At 36.8% G+C, this 18,079-nt stretch overlaps 1 protein-coding gene across 4 annotated transcripts; it reads left to right on the top strand.

The window, feature by feature from the left end:
• The first annotated feature begins 903 nt into the window (after positions 1-903).
• Positions 904-13,654, top strand: LOC144656192 (collagen alpha-1(XII) chain-like). Of its 4 annotated transcripts, none has more exons than XM_078516432.1 (16): positions 904-1,152; positions 1,951-1,992; positions 2,224-2,805; positions 3,495-3,536; positions 4,110-4,163; positions 4,394-4,441; positions 4,580-5,209; positions 5,996-6,328; positions 6,656-6,712; positions 7,308-7,565; positions 7,987-8,280; positions 9,087-9,122; positions 9,538-9,809; positions 10,369-10,477; positions 11,629-11,777; positions 12,627-13,654. In XM_078516432.1, exons 1-15 carry the CDS (start codon positions 1,068-1,070, stop codon positions 11,760-11,762), a joined length of 2,976 nt encoding a protein of 991 aa, XP_078372558.1. In that variant the 5' UTR covers positions 904-1,067; the 3' UTR covers positions 11,763-11,777; positions 12,627-13,654. The 4 variants fall into 4 exon arrangements, with proteins under 4 accessions (XP_078372558.1, XP_078372557.1, XP_078372561.1 ...); XM_078516431.1 differs by having other exon boundaries at positions 4,391-4,441; XM_078516435.1 differs by lacking the exon at positions 4,580-5,209 and having other exon boundaries at positions 907-1,152.
• The last annotated feature ends 4,425 nt before the right edge of the window (positions 13,655-18,079 follow it).

The raw sequence follows: 18,079 nt of genomic DNA, 5'->3' as shown, positions 1-18,079 counted from the left end.
GTTTATTTCCGTGATCAAGGTTGTTGTCCAGCGTTTTTTTGCCTAAATTTATCTGCTTGTTTGTTTGTTTGTGTGTTGTCTTTGCTCAAACTTTAGATGGTACGATTTTGTTGCGTATTTGTCAAAAAAATGTGTTTATTTTTTCAGATCGAAAAACACTATGTACCACTCATTATTTATTATTCATTGTGTTTTAAGCGGACATTTTACTTTCTCTACTGTTGACTTTCAGAAGTCGCAATGGATATCTTTAAAAATCACATCTTCGCTAGACTGTTCACAGTCCCCTATTTTTTCCGTTAAGTCGTAGAGACCGATCGTTGAGCCCGACGGGCCGCCATCTTGGTTCATGAACGCGAGCGAAAACTGAGGAGAGTGCAACACCCTGCATCCCTACCCACGGGGTTTTTGCATTCTCCCCAGTTTCCGCTCGCGTTCATGAACTAAGATGGCGGCCTGTCGAACTCAACGATCGATCTCTACGACTTCACAGAAAAATAGGGGACTGTAAGCAGTCTACATCTTCGCAAGCGTTTAATATGGAACTCCGTTATGCTGTAAAATAAGTCATGCAAATACTCGCGCTGTGATTCGTCTAAACATTTGACATAACTCTGTTGAAACAAAAACCAACTTCGACGTTAACATTTCAATTGATAACGACATTTTAATCCTTTTTTTGAAACTGACCTCCAGCGGTTTTAATTTGCTATAATTTATGGATCCTCTTACCATGCACAGCTTCAATAAATTAGCAAAATAAGTTATTTTGGAAACTACAACAGGTTATTAACAGATATTAGTTAGGTGTCCTCCACAGGCTACCAATTAGATTGAACACAAATCACTGGTTGCAGCGAAAAGTCAAAACATCAAGTTGCGCGAACCTTGAAATATTTCAACAAAACCGTACTGGGCCTTTGTTCTAAGTTTAAAAAAATATATCGACGAGATTCAAATCTAACAGATTTTGGAAACCAAAATGTGGCGATCTGCTGTCTCTCGACGATAGTAATGATTTCCATTGCTCTAACTTAAGTTGAACGGATTTTATAACTTCATCCATCATGTTTATCCACGAAAGAGGATCATTCTGTCGATCCCTGGGATATTTATTGCTTGTGACAACCTGGATAGTTGCTGGCTCGTCAGGTTTGATCTCTGTTCTCTTAACTATAAGTCTACTAGATTATTTAGACCTTTCACTAACGGATGACAAAATGAATGTAAAGTGGAAAGAATTGGGTTTATATTATGATATGAGATAACAGATAATTGGTTTAATTCGACACTTACTGGAAACTGACTTGTATCTTGGTAAATATAAATATCCGGTTTAGCATATTGATGTCTCCAAGTATAATACTTTTTTATATGGCGCTCTTAATTAAATCTCATCTTTCATTTTTTTTCTATGATTAAGTGTTCCAATCCTAGAACAAGTAAGTTTATCTTTAGAAATGACGCAGACTACATAGTCATTAGTGTATGTTTAATCAGATTAAGGTAATTGGTAATTCGTCTTCTTACTTCTAAATCTATAGCCAAACTGTAGACTGAACGCAGAAACGTACCATCAATGAGCTCTTTTGGTTAAATCTGAAAAATACATCTTTTGAATTGAAAATCACTTAAAAAATAAACGATCTTAAAAAGACATCTTTCTGACGCTTTTTCAAACCCCTTAGTTAACAATGAGTTGTATGAAACTGACCAAAGTATTCAATACTTATGTGTTAACTGTTAACAAAATCGTGAATATAGATTCCAGGCAATTAGAATACAGCATGACCAGGAGCACTGAAATAAAAGGATATAAAAAAACCTTAAGCAAAGACTTAAAAGAAAACGATTTCTCTGCAGACGTCTTTTATTAATTGGTCTGTATTTTTCCATTCCTATATTCCTCGTCCTTATTATCATTTTTTTTTTCTTTATTTGCTGATTTAGGCTCCGAAATCAATGAAACTCAGGAGGTGACCAGCTTAATGGGTAAGGCGAATATCGCGAGCAATTCGAGAAAGTAAATATTATTTAAAGCGCAGGAAACTAAAATGTTCAATACGAAATTATCGATTTATCCTATATACCAAATTCGTATTTCTTGTGGCCAAAGAAACTTTTACTTAAGTTTAATACATTGTAATAATATTAATACATTGTAATAACAATCATATCACTGTTGCAATGTAAATAAACATTTGCATCTATTTTCTTAACCAGATAAACTATTTGACGATAACAACGCTTGCGGCACTCCCGCTATGGAACTCGGTTTCCTTGTACCAGGCAGCTACAATGAACCTCAAGAGGAAAACGAAATAACATTCAGAAAGGCTTTACACTTTGTTAAGAAAATGGCTCAGCAAATAAAGCTTTCCGATTCAGGGACTCACGTTGGACTCGTCGTATATGGCAAGAAGCCTTATATGGCATTTGACTTCAACGAATACTTCGATTTGTCAAGTTTATCAGAGGCGATTGAAGAAGTGAAAACACCAGTTGTCGGAAGCAAAATTGGAGAGGCGCTGTCATTTGCCAAGGACCAATTGTACGACAAAAGCGCCCGGCCAGAGATGCCTAAGGCTCTGATTGTACTAATGTCCAAAAGATCAGAAGACACCATAGATCACGCAGTAAAAGCTTTGAAAACTGCTGGAGTGAAAATTTACACTGTGGGGATTGGAGGCGAAGGCGATCCTTTGGAAATGAGTGACATGGCATCTGACGTTCAGAACACGTTTGTATCGGACGATAGTAATTTGGATTCTTTGGTGACAAAACTGGTGCCCAAACTTTGCGAAGGTAACAATTATTTCCAGCTTAAGCCATTAAGTATTTTCTTTTGGTGCGAAATGATAACTCACTTAATTTGCTAATTTTCGGTGTAGTCCCTTATCATGCACTAAAAATAAAAAAAAAGACACCCAAAAAAAAAAAAAAAAAAACCCCCCCCCCCCCCCCCGGAAACCCCCCCAAAAAAAAAAAAAAAAAAAAAAAAAAAAAAAAAAAATAAAAACTCCAAAAAAAAAAAAAAAAAAAAAACAAATTTTTTTTTTTTTTTTTTTTAACCACCTCCCGAACCGAAAGAAAAAAAAAAAGTCGAAGGAGGCTTTACAAATTTAAAATATAATAACAAATAATATCCAAAGTGCTTTGTACTATTTTATCTGGTTAGATCGTTTTATTGCCGTCTTATTGTTAACTATTTTTCGACAAATTGCCAGAATGCTCACATTAATAGTGAGACAGTCGACATTGTTATCCGTCGTCCATATATAACAGATCTAGACATCCCACGATAATTTAAACGTAGGTTGCCAAGATTTGTCCGAAGTCTTGCAAAGCGCTGCATAGCCACAGTATTTTTAGCTGTATGTAAATATTTGTCGTTGCCAATTTGTTGAATTATGATAATAATAAATTATCCGTCTTGTATCATATATTTTGCGTGGAATAAGGTTTCCTTATATTTCTAACTCTCTCCTACTTAGCGCCTGAAGTGGGTAAGGCAGCAGACAATCCAGACGCTCCAAGTAAGCTTTTGTTTGTTTGTTTGTTGGTTGGTTTGCCTGTTTGTTGGTTGGTTCCTTTGTTTCTAAACTGTAAATAGTTATCAGGATTTGCAATCCACGCTTTGATTCACGTCCTTCATTCCTCCATAAAATGACCATAATTTGGATTTTTGGGTGGGGTGGGTGGGGATTGGACCAGAAAAAGGCAGTGAAGGCGAGTGCAAGGAAAAGATCAGACTAATCGACTCTCCCCAGTTTTCCTTCCACAATCATACGTTTTCGTCACAATCTGGGAGCCTGGAACAAAGATATTGATGACTAAACATAAAGCAGTAGCAAGTATAAATCTTACTAATCCTTCTTTATTTCCTTTTTTCAGTTTTTAGTTTACTTGTAAGATTTGCTTTTATGATGACACATGTCTATTACCCTTTAGATTCAAACAACATCAGACAAATAATGCTACTTCCATTATAATATCAGTTGTTAAGATGGGAGTAAAAAAGAAACGTCAGCTAATGTCAGTCAATAATGTATGATTAATCTTATGACTGTCAATAAATATAATGTTAAGATTTCTGCAATTGGTTTTAGTGAACCCACACGAAGAGCCGGGTCCAGGAACCAGCACAATCTCAGAACCAAATGGTAAGAATTGTGAATATAAAATGGCATAAAAAATACAAATATTTACCATAACGTATACTTGCCCTTTATCATCTTGTTTACCTTCTGATTTCTTTTTCTTTTTTAAAAAAAAATGAAAATAATCGTTAAATCCATTTTTTTCTGTATGGTGATCCATGACAAAAAAAGGCTGGTGATAAAATAAATCATGAGGAAATTAAAATTTAGCAGTAACTTCGTTTCCACAGCAGCTCAGATGCCTTCAGCGCCACAGAAACCTTCGGCGATGATTAAAGAAGGTGAGCCATGTTTATTGTAAATATCTTTACGTAGGTTGTAGTCAATAAGTAAGTAAATAATTTTATTTCCCTGGAAAGTAGAGTTTAGAGACCAACTGTCTCACTGTAAGGAATCCAACAAAATCTATTGCCTCGCAGGTCCTCGGGCTAACAAGGTGGATCTTGTGTTTCTCGTTGAAAGCAGTGGAAAGATGGGTGTTGCTAACTGGAGGCGAACTGTTTTATTTATGAAATACGTGGCTGATGCATTTGACATTTCAAAGACTGGAACGAGAGTTGGATTAGTCGTGGAAGGGAAAACGTTTCACGTTGTTGTAGACTTCAACAGGATTGTCAAAAAGCCACTTCTGTTGGCTGCTTTAGGGTTAATACCTCTACCTTTTGGTGATCGAAAATTCGGCAAAGCACTGAGAGACGTTAAAGATCTTGTCATAAATCCGAGCGGTCGGCCTAATGTCCCACATGTGCTAATCGTCTTGACTGATGGGACGTCTGTGGACGGTGTAGCGCAACCTGCCAAGGCTCTTATGGACAGCGCAGTAGAAACCTTTGCTGTTGGTTTAGGGAAAAGAGTTTCACTTGGACAACTCGAGAAAATTGCAAGTTTCCCTACTACAAAACATGCATTCCATGGCGACTTTAAGGAGGTTGTGAAAATTGCAAGCAAAGTAGTAGCTGAAATTTACAGCAGACATTTTTGTGGAGGCTTAAACGCCCTTTTGAAAAAACTCTTACTTAGGAAAACAGCAAGAAAGAAGAAACTTAATGGTTAAGTAGATAACGATCTTGAATTGAGGACCCTTGTTTATTTTGTTTTGTTATTTCTGTCTTCTTTAATTTTGTTACATTTTTCGTAAGTGTATATCGTTTTTATTTCGGGTCTCATTTCACTCTAAGGCGCCTGGGGGGAAATGAAGTGTTTGTACTATGGAAAGCAAAAGATGTGAAATTGCAAAAGCAGGCGCGATTAAACCTCACCAAAGTTCCCTTGTAATTCTGTTGAATAGAATTTGACAAAATACCTCATCATTTTACCCCTACCCCCACCCTCCAACCAAACACCATGCAACACTTTGTTCGCCAACAAACCAAAAATAGAGGTGACAATCTTTAATCCCTTAAAATAACGACATCATCAATTTTTAACCTGCAAAAATTATTTTCACCCCATCTTCTCACTTCCAATTTTGATTTATTCGTATTTGATTTATATGCATTTGGAGGCCATTTGTACGAATAAATTTCAGGCATGCGCTTAATTAATTCCTATTTGACTTTTTCCTTTTTCCTCTTTTCTATGACTTTATTGCCATTAGGTGTATATACTTGAATGAAAATTTGCACTAATTTACTTTTATTCCACAGGTGTCATATATTTTAAACCTTAAATTACCCACATGCTTATCAAGCTGTGAACGTTAACATATCTGCCACTTGTGTTTAAGAGAGTGTTAGTAGTTAAATGCTTCTCAAAATTAATTTACACCTCCCCTTTTCTGAGCTAAAGTTATGATCCGTAAATGTAGAATATATGCCTCATATCTTTCCTTGCAGTCCACATGCCTCGCAAACTTGCCACCAGCCATGATGCTGAAGAAAATAAAGGAATGGAAATGGAAGACAGTCCCCCAAATGCCGACTCTTTTGAAGACGCAATGAATGATGCACCCTCGCATCACTTTGACATCTTTGATTTACTCTCTAATGCAAGTGGCCAGGCTAATGGTACAGTTGGGGTATCTAACCAAACAACCGACATGAACAGTGAGGAGCCTGAAACAACCCCCGAGGAAGGGGCAGGGGTAGAAGAGGAAACTGTTGATGCTGAGGAATCCACGTCATCTACACAAAACTCAAGTGACAACAACAGCTCAATGATAGCAAAAAGTAATTTGCCATTCTTCAATAAGGGTTTGGATGGGATAAAATAGATAAAAAGAATATCATTATCATTGTAAACGTATTTCTAGTTTAAAGCTCATTTTTGTAAACTCAGTTCTTCATAATTAACATAATTAACATAATTCATTTTTCCTCTACTTCCTTTTTATACAAGTTAAGTTACAAACCTCTTTTTTTGACTTTACACTTTATTCTTCATTTTATTATTAAGTTACGAAATGGGGTTTGATTTAGTTCTCGATATAAATGTCGCACTCATAGCGATCTAACTAATGCTTATGTTCTTGTATATTAAATACTGTCAAATTTCAGAGAACACTTCATCTACATCTGATAAGCGTGTACGACTAAAGGACCTTGCAAATAAAAGTAAGACATACTGTCTCGATTGGAATGGCCTTTATGTTCATTTTGTTGCTGTTCGATCTTTACATGTTAAGTTACATTGTTAAGAAACTGTTTTTGTCACGACTATCGGTTTTGCAGATGATTTTGTTAAGCCGTAAATGATCCTTTAACCTTTGTTTAATTTACTCTACGTAGCTTTCCTTTTATTGTTTGTTGTTGTCCTTGTTGATGATATTGCTGTGTTTACATTACGTAAATGCAAGAGCGCAATTGTTAGCTAAGTTGCATTTTAAAAAAAGACGACAACAATATAAAAAAAAATTTTTTTATGTTTGTAAGGAATTCTTATCTTCGTCGAGGAAACACTTGTTTATTTTCGAGTTTTTATTACCCGTTGGTGTTTTTCTACATTCATCGCCACTATCCTATTTGAGGTTGCCTAGTACATTTGACAGGTCTTCAGACATGACTTAAAATACCGTGGCATCGCCCGTGAAGTTGGTGTATTGCGTTAACTAGTCTGGAGTTCAATGCAAGAACTCAGTTTATGACTTGGGAGATTTGTAAGTTGCTATACACTTTTGACTGTATAAAATTTTGTGTAATCGTGTTACAGTTTGTTCTGCAAAGGCTGATATTGGAATCCTGATCGATGGATCATCTTCAGTGACGCAAGCTAAGTTTGCTAAGTTGTTGGACTTCACAAACAGCTTGGTAAAATCATTCTCAGTGTCCCAAGATCGTACCCACATAGCAGTGGCAACGGCTTCTAGAGGACCGCACATGAGCTTTGACTTCAGAGGCTTTAATGACGTGCCCAGCATAACCACAGCTATATCGCGGATATCATATAATGGTGGACCATTTTTATTGGGTAAGAACGCCATAAAAAATTTTACAACCCGCGTCTCCCTGAAGCTGAGTGTCTAGAGCATTAGCTAGCATTCGGCCGGTGCGTGAAAGGTCGTGATTTCTAATCGCGTACAGAACTCAGAACTCATTTAGGTCATTTTTCTTTTTCCCTCGCCAATGACAACAGAAAATAACATTAAGATAGATAGAAACTTTATCAACGTGTTAAAATAACCACTTAGCTCGGGATTACCCATACTAATTATTTGGGGACATTTTCTTCGATTTACTAAACAAAGGTTTAATACGTAAAATGCCAGACAAACCTAAATAACAATTTCTAAAAGATATTTTGTAAGGGAATATTACGAAAGTTCGTGCTGCCTATATATTCCTTTTCAATTTTTACCTTAACATACACCACAATATTGTGATTTATGTAGGGTCAAGTTTAACTGGCGTGAAAACAAGCTGGTTCAAGAACAGCGGTCGCAAAAGTATCCCTCAACTTCTCCTTGTCCTCGCTACCAGTTCATCTATTGATGACATCGTTGCTCCGTCGCGTGTTATGAGAGACCGAGGTGTTCGCATTGAGAGCGTGGGGATTGGAACAGGGTTTAATGGCGCGCAGCTGAAAGAAATGGCAACACATCCTGCACGAGATCACGTGATGGCTGTATCCAAGTTTGACTTACTGCCCATGATCAGACCACTGCTGACCTTTAGAATGTGTAGAGGTATAATTTAAACCAGACGACATTGTTTCCATTTAATTTCATTGCTTAGACGTTTGACTTGCAATTTGCCCAAAAATTTTGCTGTGTTTAAGATATGGAACTCAAAGGAATATTTAGGTCATTTTTTAAAGGTTGCTTCTCTATATGGCCCTTGGGTTAGACCAAATCGTTAAAAAAAATAAACAGGGGTACCCAACGAATCATTTCGGTGAATATCTGTTCGGAAGGCCTGTTATCCCCTGAGATTTGCTTTAGTGAATGTCAGCTCGAACATTTAAATATAGGAAATATAACACTTGTTGTTTTTAAAGAGGTAAAAATGTAATTTTGGGTACGGGGGAAACGCCAGCTACGATTTTCGGAAAAGTAACAACATCGATCTAGTAAATTCGGGTAATGAGATTTTGGTTCCTAAAAGTTTCTTCTTCTTTAATATTCAGCTTAGAAAATCCAAAAAAAGTTTTAACTGTGTTAGTTAACACAAACACCACTTAAAAGGCCCTAAATGATATGGGAAAACAGTACTACGTCGTTCCAAGACTCTTGACTGAATTTCCTCGTTGGGTTCTCTTGAAGCTATAGAAGCTCAGTTGTCAGTTACTCCGCTTTATGTTTTAGATATAGAATAATTAGCATACAATCAATGGAAGAAACACCCTTTTCCTGTCTGAAAAAAACGTAAATAATCTCTTGAGCTTGAGTGTTTTAAATAAGTCATTGACCCCGAGATCTTAGGTAACAGTAGTATTAACACTTCTATTTGTGCCAAAGATTTGGGTTTCTTAAACAGACTTTTTTTTTCACAGCTGTTGGAGGAAAACTCATTTCAAAACCAACTTCTGGTATGACTTTGTTTTAATGCTTGTTTAACCCTACTTTTTTAAAGTTTTTCTTTTTTATTGTAAACACGTTCAAATCCGACAGATCGGGACAGAATTTATCCCCCCCCCCGGGGGGGTGTAAAAAAGGGGGGGGGGAAAAAAAAAAAAATTTAAAAAAAAAAAGGGGAAAAAAAAATAAAGGGGGGTAAAGGGATAAAAAAAAAAAACCTCCGGGGGAGGGGTATGGATATTTTCTGGAACAATGCAGTGCCCTATAGACTTCGCGATAGCGCTAGCGTTAGATATTACTATAATTATTTGACATCTTAAAAATGAAGTGTTTTTCAAAATTTTGCTGCTTAGTTTGAGTTATTTTATATTTATTTATCTATATACGCTTTGGCGATTGAATATTAATTATTTTACTATTTTGTAGATCAAAGTCAAAACGAGCCTCCGATTGTACCAAACACTCAAAATACAGTCGACAAGCAACCCGTCATCAACTCGAACAAAGTGCAACACCTACCAAAAAGTAACCAAGTAAAGCAGGAAAAGCAGATAAATCCAGACACACAAGCACAAAAAAATAAATTAGCAGCTACCCTTAAACAACTGGATCAATACAAACTGATACAGAAGCAAAGCAGTTCAGAAGAGAGCAGTCAACAGCAAGACGACGAGATAGAAAATGAAAAGATCAGGAAGGTAACAATTTGTTTTGAGGCGCATTCGATTATGTTGTTAGTACTACCTTCTTCGAGTCAAAATTATTACATTTTCCCAATACGACTACCAACCCCTTATTTCCCTCAGAAAACAGATACGAATTCCTGGGTAACACACGACTTTTTCAAGGGAGCCAGTTCGCAGTCTTAATCGTTACGGTAGAAACGCTATTTGTTGCTAACTGCTGCGACAACCCACAGTTTTAAAAAAAGTACAGGGGGGGGTGGTGGGAAGGCGGATTAAAACAACCCGAATAAAAATTTTATAGAGGGTTGATTTTTTGGAAAAAAATTTTTTTATTGTTTATTTTTGGGGGGGTTGAGAATAGGCGAAGTCAAAAAAGGAAGAAAAAAAAAAAAAAAAAAAAAACTAAAAAAAAATTAAAAATCTGAAATCAAACTTCACACTAATCCTGGATTAGCTTAGAATAACAAGAAAACGATCCACTCTTTATCGGTTTAGTGCAACGGTACAGTACGGTATATCGCTTATATTTTTTCTGTCATAAAACAAACAATCTATATCACATTCTGTTTAGGACATCCGGCTCAAACTTTACTCGTTGCTGCGTCGGCTTGGAGGAACGAAGAAAGACATAAGAGCTGCTTACAGATCTATAATCTACAACATAAATGGACATCACGATAGTAAGGAGAAATAGTTATACTCAGAAATATATAAGGTAATAATATAATAACAGAGGAAACATTCGATCCGCTATCTCTAAAAAAAAATGTGCAGCTTAAAACAAACATTGTCTTCACTAATATTTTTTTTTGATTTGATAAAAGTTGCCAGATTAAGTGTCAAAGATACAAACGCAATTAGAACACATAGAATAAATTATTTAAAAACCATAGCTGTCTGGTTGTAATGGAAACTCCAAAGCTGGTGGGTACGTGAACTCAACATCAAAATGAATACAACGTCAAAATGTTTATTGATTTATTTTTCATAATTAAAAGATACTACGCATTTACTTATATATATTTTTGTACATGCAATCGTATTGCCTAGTATTCGAGAAGTAACCACCAAACTTGCTTGGTGGTTATTGTTTGAATCGACTTGAAAATCACATACTCTTCAACGTCGGAGCTGGCCTCAGAAGCTTCCGCCTCCTGTGTCGAAATAGTTAAGATGGATTCCGCTGAAAGTTCGAGCAGTGAGTGCAACAAAAAAGTGCCAAAAATCTACTTATAGTTCGGTAACATTTTATATACTATTTAAAAAATCTTACTGAAATTCGTTTCTCTTAGTGACCCCGTGATAAAACTCTAAAGCGTTCTCGAGAAAATTAAAGTCAAACCTCGTTAAAATGTTTAAAATGCGCGCCATTTTGTTTTAAACTGGAACAAAACGTCCGTTTTAACTGAAATGTAGATCATTTCAAATCCATGTTTTCCCTGGCGGGGTCAGCTTGAGAGGTAAAGTTTTAGTTGGTTTTGTTAGATGTCCTCAAACTGTTACCACGCTACGAGATTTCTTTGGTAACTTTATTTTTGCCTGTATTGCTCAAATGTTCGGCGGAAACCATCTTAATTTGTCTTGCCTCATGCAGTCGTAAAATGAGACCAATTCCAAACAAACATATATCATTTGTATACGATCGAGCTAGTTTGGGATGAAAATATTTACCTTTATCTCCAGTGTCGATCTTCGACGTAGCAGCCTGAATTTGGTGTACCTGAGCCTCAAATTATACATCCCAATCACATAACAATGTATTCCACTACAAAATAACATGTATGCTATTATCATTACTAATGGCGTATATGCTCATATCTTCTCAAACTAGGTGTTAACTGTAAAGACACCCATAGCCTGTGTGGGCAGTGGGCAGCAGATAACCTTTGTGACAAAGGAAATGATACCATTGATTCCCAGTCCGTTCAAAGAGTCTGTCCTAAATCGTGTAAAGTCTGTTACTGATGGCCAGTGTAACAGGTTTGTTAGACGTCTTATGCGTTTTTTTTTGCCTACGGATTTCCTTACTTTGATCGATTAAAATATCAAAACTACATTGTATGTCTCAGAATGTTTGATTTAACCTTAGCCCAGGGGCTTTACATAAAACTTGGAAAAAGTGATCATGAATTGATGAACTAAGATGAACGCCGCCCCCAATACAAATAATCCGCAAAGCAGACAGTATGACAAAAAAAAAAAAAAAAGATAAATTTTTTATTTTTTTTTTTTTTTTTTTTTTTCTTTTTTAAGAAAAATAAATTAAAAAAAAAAAAAAAAATTTTTTTTTTATATCCAAAATAAAAAAAAAAAACCCCCCAAAAACAGACATTTAACTTTTTTCCGACAACGTTTCTCGAAATAGCTGTATATGGAAACAAAGTTACAAAATTGATAGCAGAACTTTCTGCTTCCTTTCTGTAGAGATTAATGGCCAGCTCTATTCAATTTATGAACCAATTAGCAGGACAGATTTATTTTGACAAGGTCCCAAAAGAGTTAAAGGGCTCCAGGGCTCCGTGAATTCCCCAAGAGACTAGTGTCCAGCCCTGCAAAATAATATTCGGGCTCAAGCAGCAAAATGATCGAGCTGCTTGTCCATTGGAAAATTTTAAGAGCTGCACTTCAAAACCCCCCCACCCCCTCCCACCCCCCGTACCCTTCCCTGGGATCCTGTTTTGATATTTTTAACTTTAATATCTAAACCTGTCAAAAGGCGGGGGTCGATTGTGGCTAACTGTGAGACCGAATTTAAGATTAAAAACTTTAAAGAATAACTATTGTTATACTTCCTAAAGATGATTTTTGTATTTTCGATGTTTCAAATAGGGCGTTACACAGCATACCGTTGACTGATGTGGAAACAGAAAAAGAGAAGGGGATCTCATGAGCGAAACCGGCTCTTGCTATGAAAGGCAACATCATAGACAATTCAATCATTAAATATAATGATACCGTGATGGTCTAGATGTAGACTAAACTAGGTGATAATTGTAATGTCTAAAATTATAATGTATTTCTTTACTGAGGCTTGTAATTTCTTGATTTTAATTTCTAGATCAATGTACTGCTTTTGTTAAGAAAACAATTAATAATGCGTTATGTCGAATTGCGGACTCAGTTAGCCATGATATGGCTAGTCTCCTTTGCTGTCATTTTCAGTGGGATGTCACGCAGCGCTCCCAAGGAGACTATGACTATTGACAATCAGTCAAGGAAATGTTGAAATGCAGAAAAGTTCTTGGTCTCGCACGACTTCCGAATCTTGCTCAATAATATAACACTTTTTCTACAATAAAAGGACTTGATTGAGTTGATTAACTTGGTTCGAGACTACCTTACCTGATTTCCCATGATCACAGAATTGAGACACTAGCTATGCGAACAGATACTTTTACTGGGGAAATTAAGCGCCACTGCGTTTCTCTAAAATAGCTGCTTGAATTCCTACCCAATATCTAACACCAAACAAGAAATTGTTGCATTCAGATGGTTAAAAATATACTTAACATTGAGTAGCCGCCATCTTGCAATGTAAAAATGCACTGCCCGGGTGTATTCTCTTTTGGTGTATCGTCAGAAAGGGCTGGCTGGCACGTGCGATGGCGTGTTCGCATTTACATCATTCTGTATTTTTCACGTTGTAAAAAGATTCCTTATTAAAAAAGAGTATTATAAGAGATGACATTTGTTTTTTGCAGTTACAATTACTTAAGTTTACAATCACAATCGTCGTATCTTAAACCCTCACGATAAGGCAATGTTGCGCCTTGTATCTAAACATTCCCTTGGCCTTATTTGTTTTAAGCCTTTTATGGATTAGTCCATGAGATCGAAATAAATTATATATATTTTTTAAAGTTCACCGTATTTTTCACTACACCCATATATAAATCTATTTATAGCACAACTAAAGTAAAACGCGCGTTCTGATTGTTTAATTTAGCGTCTACTATTTGCCCATGGGTGCACGCTGACGTATGCTTCAACCTGAGCGCGCGCGCTGATCTGTTGCGCCATGGCACAAGAAAGTGCCACTACTTCACGAGTTTTTACTTTTCTCGACTTTCCTGTGAATTTGAAAAGCTAAACATAAGAAAAACTATTTCTCCATAATGCTGAACGACTTTGAGGTATAACGCAAGTTTAAAATAATTCAAAACTATTTTTTGTTGGATTAGTGGGAAACATGGGGCCGACGGTCCCGAGGAGTGGAAAACATGGGGTGTGGAAAATGCGGGGTGTGGAAAACGCGCGATCCTACGTATTTTTTTCCAAAGTTGAATTTGGCCATTTATATTCTTTACGCCAATAAAACGTTTAAACAACGATATGTTATTTACCCCCCCCCCCCCCAATAAAACGTTTAAACAACGATATGTTATTTACCCCCCCCCCCCCCCCCCAGTCTCGTGATGCCGAGGGAAATTTTCAAGCCGCAAGCGTTGGTTCTTTAGTTATTCGGGGAAGCAAAACACGTTCCATGATCAGATATTATTATATGGCTACAATAGTGCGCGCGCTCTGATTGGCTGCTGAGCGGGCATTATTTTCTTGTAATGACCGGGCATTATGAAAAATTTTCTCGGCTCGGCGGTTTTTATTTGGTTTTTTGAGTTGTCAGTAAAAGCTACTAGCGCATTTGCGAGAACGACAATAAATACCGACAAAATGTAACTATCTTTTCAACAACTGAAAGAAAAATATTAGCATACGATACTTCTTTAGTATGAGCGACGAAGAGAGCCACAGAGAGCGAGAGCGAGTTTCACCTCGGTGTTTTTTAGATATTTCAGTTAGAATAGCGCTAAAAGGCCATATAATAAATAACTTATTAACCTCGTCCGTTCGGTCATTACAGGGCAATCTCAGACCTCGGCCTTGATGTATTGACCTCGCTATCGCTCGGTCAATACATCAAGGCCTCGGTCTGAGATTCCCCTGTAATGACCTCACTCTCGGTTAATAAGTAGTATATCTTCATCAAATTCCATCTTTTTTTAATGAGAACGATACCCGCGAGCATATCAGTTATTTAATGTTCTTTTTCTTTCTTTTTGAACAGTTTGTTAGTATTTTAAAATTGAGTTTTTGTTAAAAATATCAGCTCTTAAATTTTTTTCCCACTAGTTTCGGCACAGTCAAAAAATTGTGAAACTGGAAATCTAGTCTCACTTATGCATTTACCGTAAAATTCATTTACCTATCAGATGCCTCCGCATTTCTATGCCCGCATTTCTATGCCTGTGATGAAAATGCCTGACCAGTAAACAGAGAAACCAACGCCTGGGGAATAAAATTCCGTCCCGTGTAACCGCACTTGAAAAAAAAAAACAATACCTGTTATGTAAATAAGTAGTATGGAAACATACGCCAATGTGGGAATTTTGCAATAACGTACAGTATTGTTAAATAAATGCTTTGCTGCACGTGAGAAATTTGCACGTTTGTTTATAATTCACAATTTATAGTTAGGCCATTCTATTCATTTATGCGCACCTCAGCCCATTTGCGATTTTAAATTTCGCAACCGCGTCTTTCAGTTTGCTTCTACTGAAACCGTTGGACAAAGTTAGATCTACTTCGCGTTACGTTTACCGATGTTCCGCCAACTTCAAGTTAACGAGTCCGCTCTTAAAGGATACAGCGAGTTTTGCTGACTTTGAGCAAAAACTCCGCTTTCAGGAACAAGCTTCTTAAAAGTTGTTCACTACCATGAAACCAAAACTTTTCTTGGCAGGTAAGCGAACGTTCCTTTGACGGCGTAATTTGCACATGTGGCTCTAAGAATCGCCAGCATTAATTCAGCTTCTGAACTGAATAATTCCGAAGTGTTAGCCGTTAGCTGACAAACTTTGGTGGACAAAACACATTTTTTCAGAAGATCTTTGGAGACTCTTTGGAAACAGCCACCAAGTTCAAGTATGTGGCCACAGACAAGACAGGAAAGGCAATGAAACACTGAATGCCCGCCTTATAGAGGTAACTTAAGAGCTGAATTTAGAACTCTTGAAGTTTGATTTGAGACTAAAAAAACAAGACTATTTCTGAACATTATTACTGACACTTTTAAAGCTAATGACCGCGCGAAACACTCTGTTAATATTCTTAACACATACTCTATCACTTTTCTTTGCATTTCAGTAGACAACAATTTTAATGGACAATAGATATTTCTCTTGTTTTTCAGAAGATCTTTGGATACAGTCACCAAGTTTAAGTACATGTGGCCACAGACAAGATAGGAAAGGCAATGAAAAGCTGAATACCCACCTTATAGAGGTAACTTAAAAGCAAGACTATTTCTAAACATTTTTACTATCACTTAAAAAGCTAATGACCGCGAAACACTTATCATTTTAATATACTCTTGCTCTCTGTTCTTTGTATTTAGACTGCAATCGAACATGCATGTGTTGTCTTTCTATTTGATAATAGCCTGTGAACAGGAGTCAAGATAATTCCAAAACGTCGTAGTGTTATTTCGCTTTTTCCTACATAGTCAATTGTATTTTGAATTGTTCTCATGATAGAATTCAACACAATAATTCGGTAAAGCTAATCTCAGAATTATAATAAAGTCTATACAGTAATTTAAAGCCCCCCGCGCGAAAACCCAATCTTTCTTCCCTTCAGGGCGTCATTTACTCGTGCGGTTCTCAGAGTCTTCAACATTTCAGCTACTGAACTGCACTATTCCTAAGTGGTAGCCGTCAAACTTTGATGGATAATGTACATTTCTATTTTTATTGTTTTTAGAAAAATTCGAACTTTTGAAGACTCTTTGGATACAGCCACTGAGTTCAAGATGTGGCTACAGAGAAGACAAGCAAGGCAATGAAAAACTGAAAGCCGGATTATACATACAGGTAACTTAAACCATTTTTGAGGCCATAGAACAAGACTTCTTCTGAAAAGTTTGACGTGTCTAAACAAAAACTTGGTAAAAACTAATCTAAAAATAGTAACTACAGGGCTCTACAAGTAATTGAAAGCGCCGGTAAAGACCCGGCGCTCTTTCTATTCTTTTAGGCCAGGGCGTTATCTACTCGTGTAGTTTTCAGAATTGCCAGCATTTCAGCTCGTCGGAACTTCTCTATTTGTGTTAGCTGAACTTCAAAGGACAACAAACATATCATTTCTTTTATTTTTTTCTGAAGATCTTTGGAAACAGTTTCCAAGTTCAAGTATGTGGCCACAGATTAGACAGGAAAGGCAATAAAAAACTGAATGCCCGCATTATAAAGGTAACTTTAGAGTTTAGTTAAAAACTCGTCTTATATTATCACCAGATAGATTATATTTTATAGGACTTTTACCGACGGACACTTTGAACGCTTATGACCGCAAATTACTCTGTCACCTTCGTTTGTATTTTTACTCGAAACTGCAACCGTTATCTTTCTAGTATTTCGCTCATTTTTATAGTCAATTGTATTTCAAAATGTTCACTTATTAGAATTTTAAGCGTAAGCAAAAACGTTTAGGGTGTCATTTACTCGTATGGTTCTCATAATCGTCAATTCTTTCAGCTACTGTACTGCAATTTTTGGTGGACAATTGACATTTTTCTTATTTTTCAGAATGTTTTTGGATACGGTCACAAGGTACAAGCGTGCATGGTCACAGATAAGACAGGATCTGTGGAAAATACCCGCCTTATAGAGGTAAATTGATGGTTGAAAACTCTTCTCTCATATAATTACCAAATTAGCCTGGGATTTGCTTTCAGTAAAAGTTGCAAATTGACGTTAAGTGTCCTTGAGAATTTGTTATTACAGCAAAACAACTAAACAGTCAATCCTCATGGTATTTAATTTTTTTGATCTTCCAGGTTGTGATACTGGTTGTTGACTACGTGGATAATTTCTGGCACTCAGGTAACAACTCGTTTTTCGTAAAACTCCTAGATCATTCCAAAACTTTACGTAATCCTAAGCTGGGTGGAGGGTTTCGCGCGTTCCACTTGGTGCTTGTCTACTTGCATCGCTCCCGAGGAACGGTACAGCCGGCACGGACTCGGGATTATGTACTTGTCTGGAGCCACTCCCTATTTTTCATATATTGCACGTAGGTATCATGAGTACCATACGAGTCAAATCAGGACTGATCATGAGCCCCTCATGAGTTCTGAATGTTGAGTAGGGTGGGTCACCCAGCAGGTAGTACTTACCGCAGAATCGACCGGCTCTAGCCCCCAGAGGACTGCCTGTATGCAAGCGGGGATTACATCTTCTACGACCATTTTTTTTTAAATGATCTAGGGTTTACGAGAGCGTGTT

This window comes from Oculina patagonica, chromosome 6 (genome assembly GCF_052425735.1).
Source record: "Oculina patagonica isolate OP01 chromosome 6, crgOcupat, whole genome shotgun sequence".
Taxonomy (NCBI): domain Eukaryota; kingdom Metazoa; phylum Cnidaria; class Anthozoa; order Scleractinia; family Oculinidae; genus Oculina; species Oculina patagonica.
This window is presented reverse-complemented; position numbering and strand designations above follow the sequence as displayed.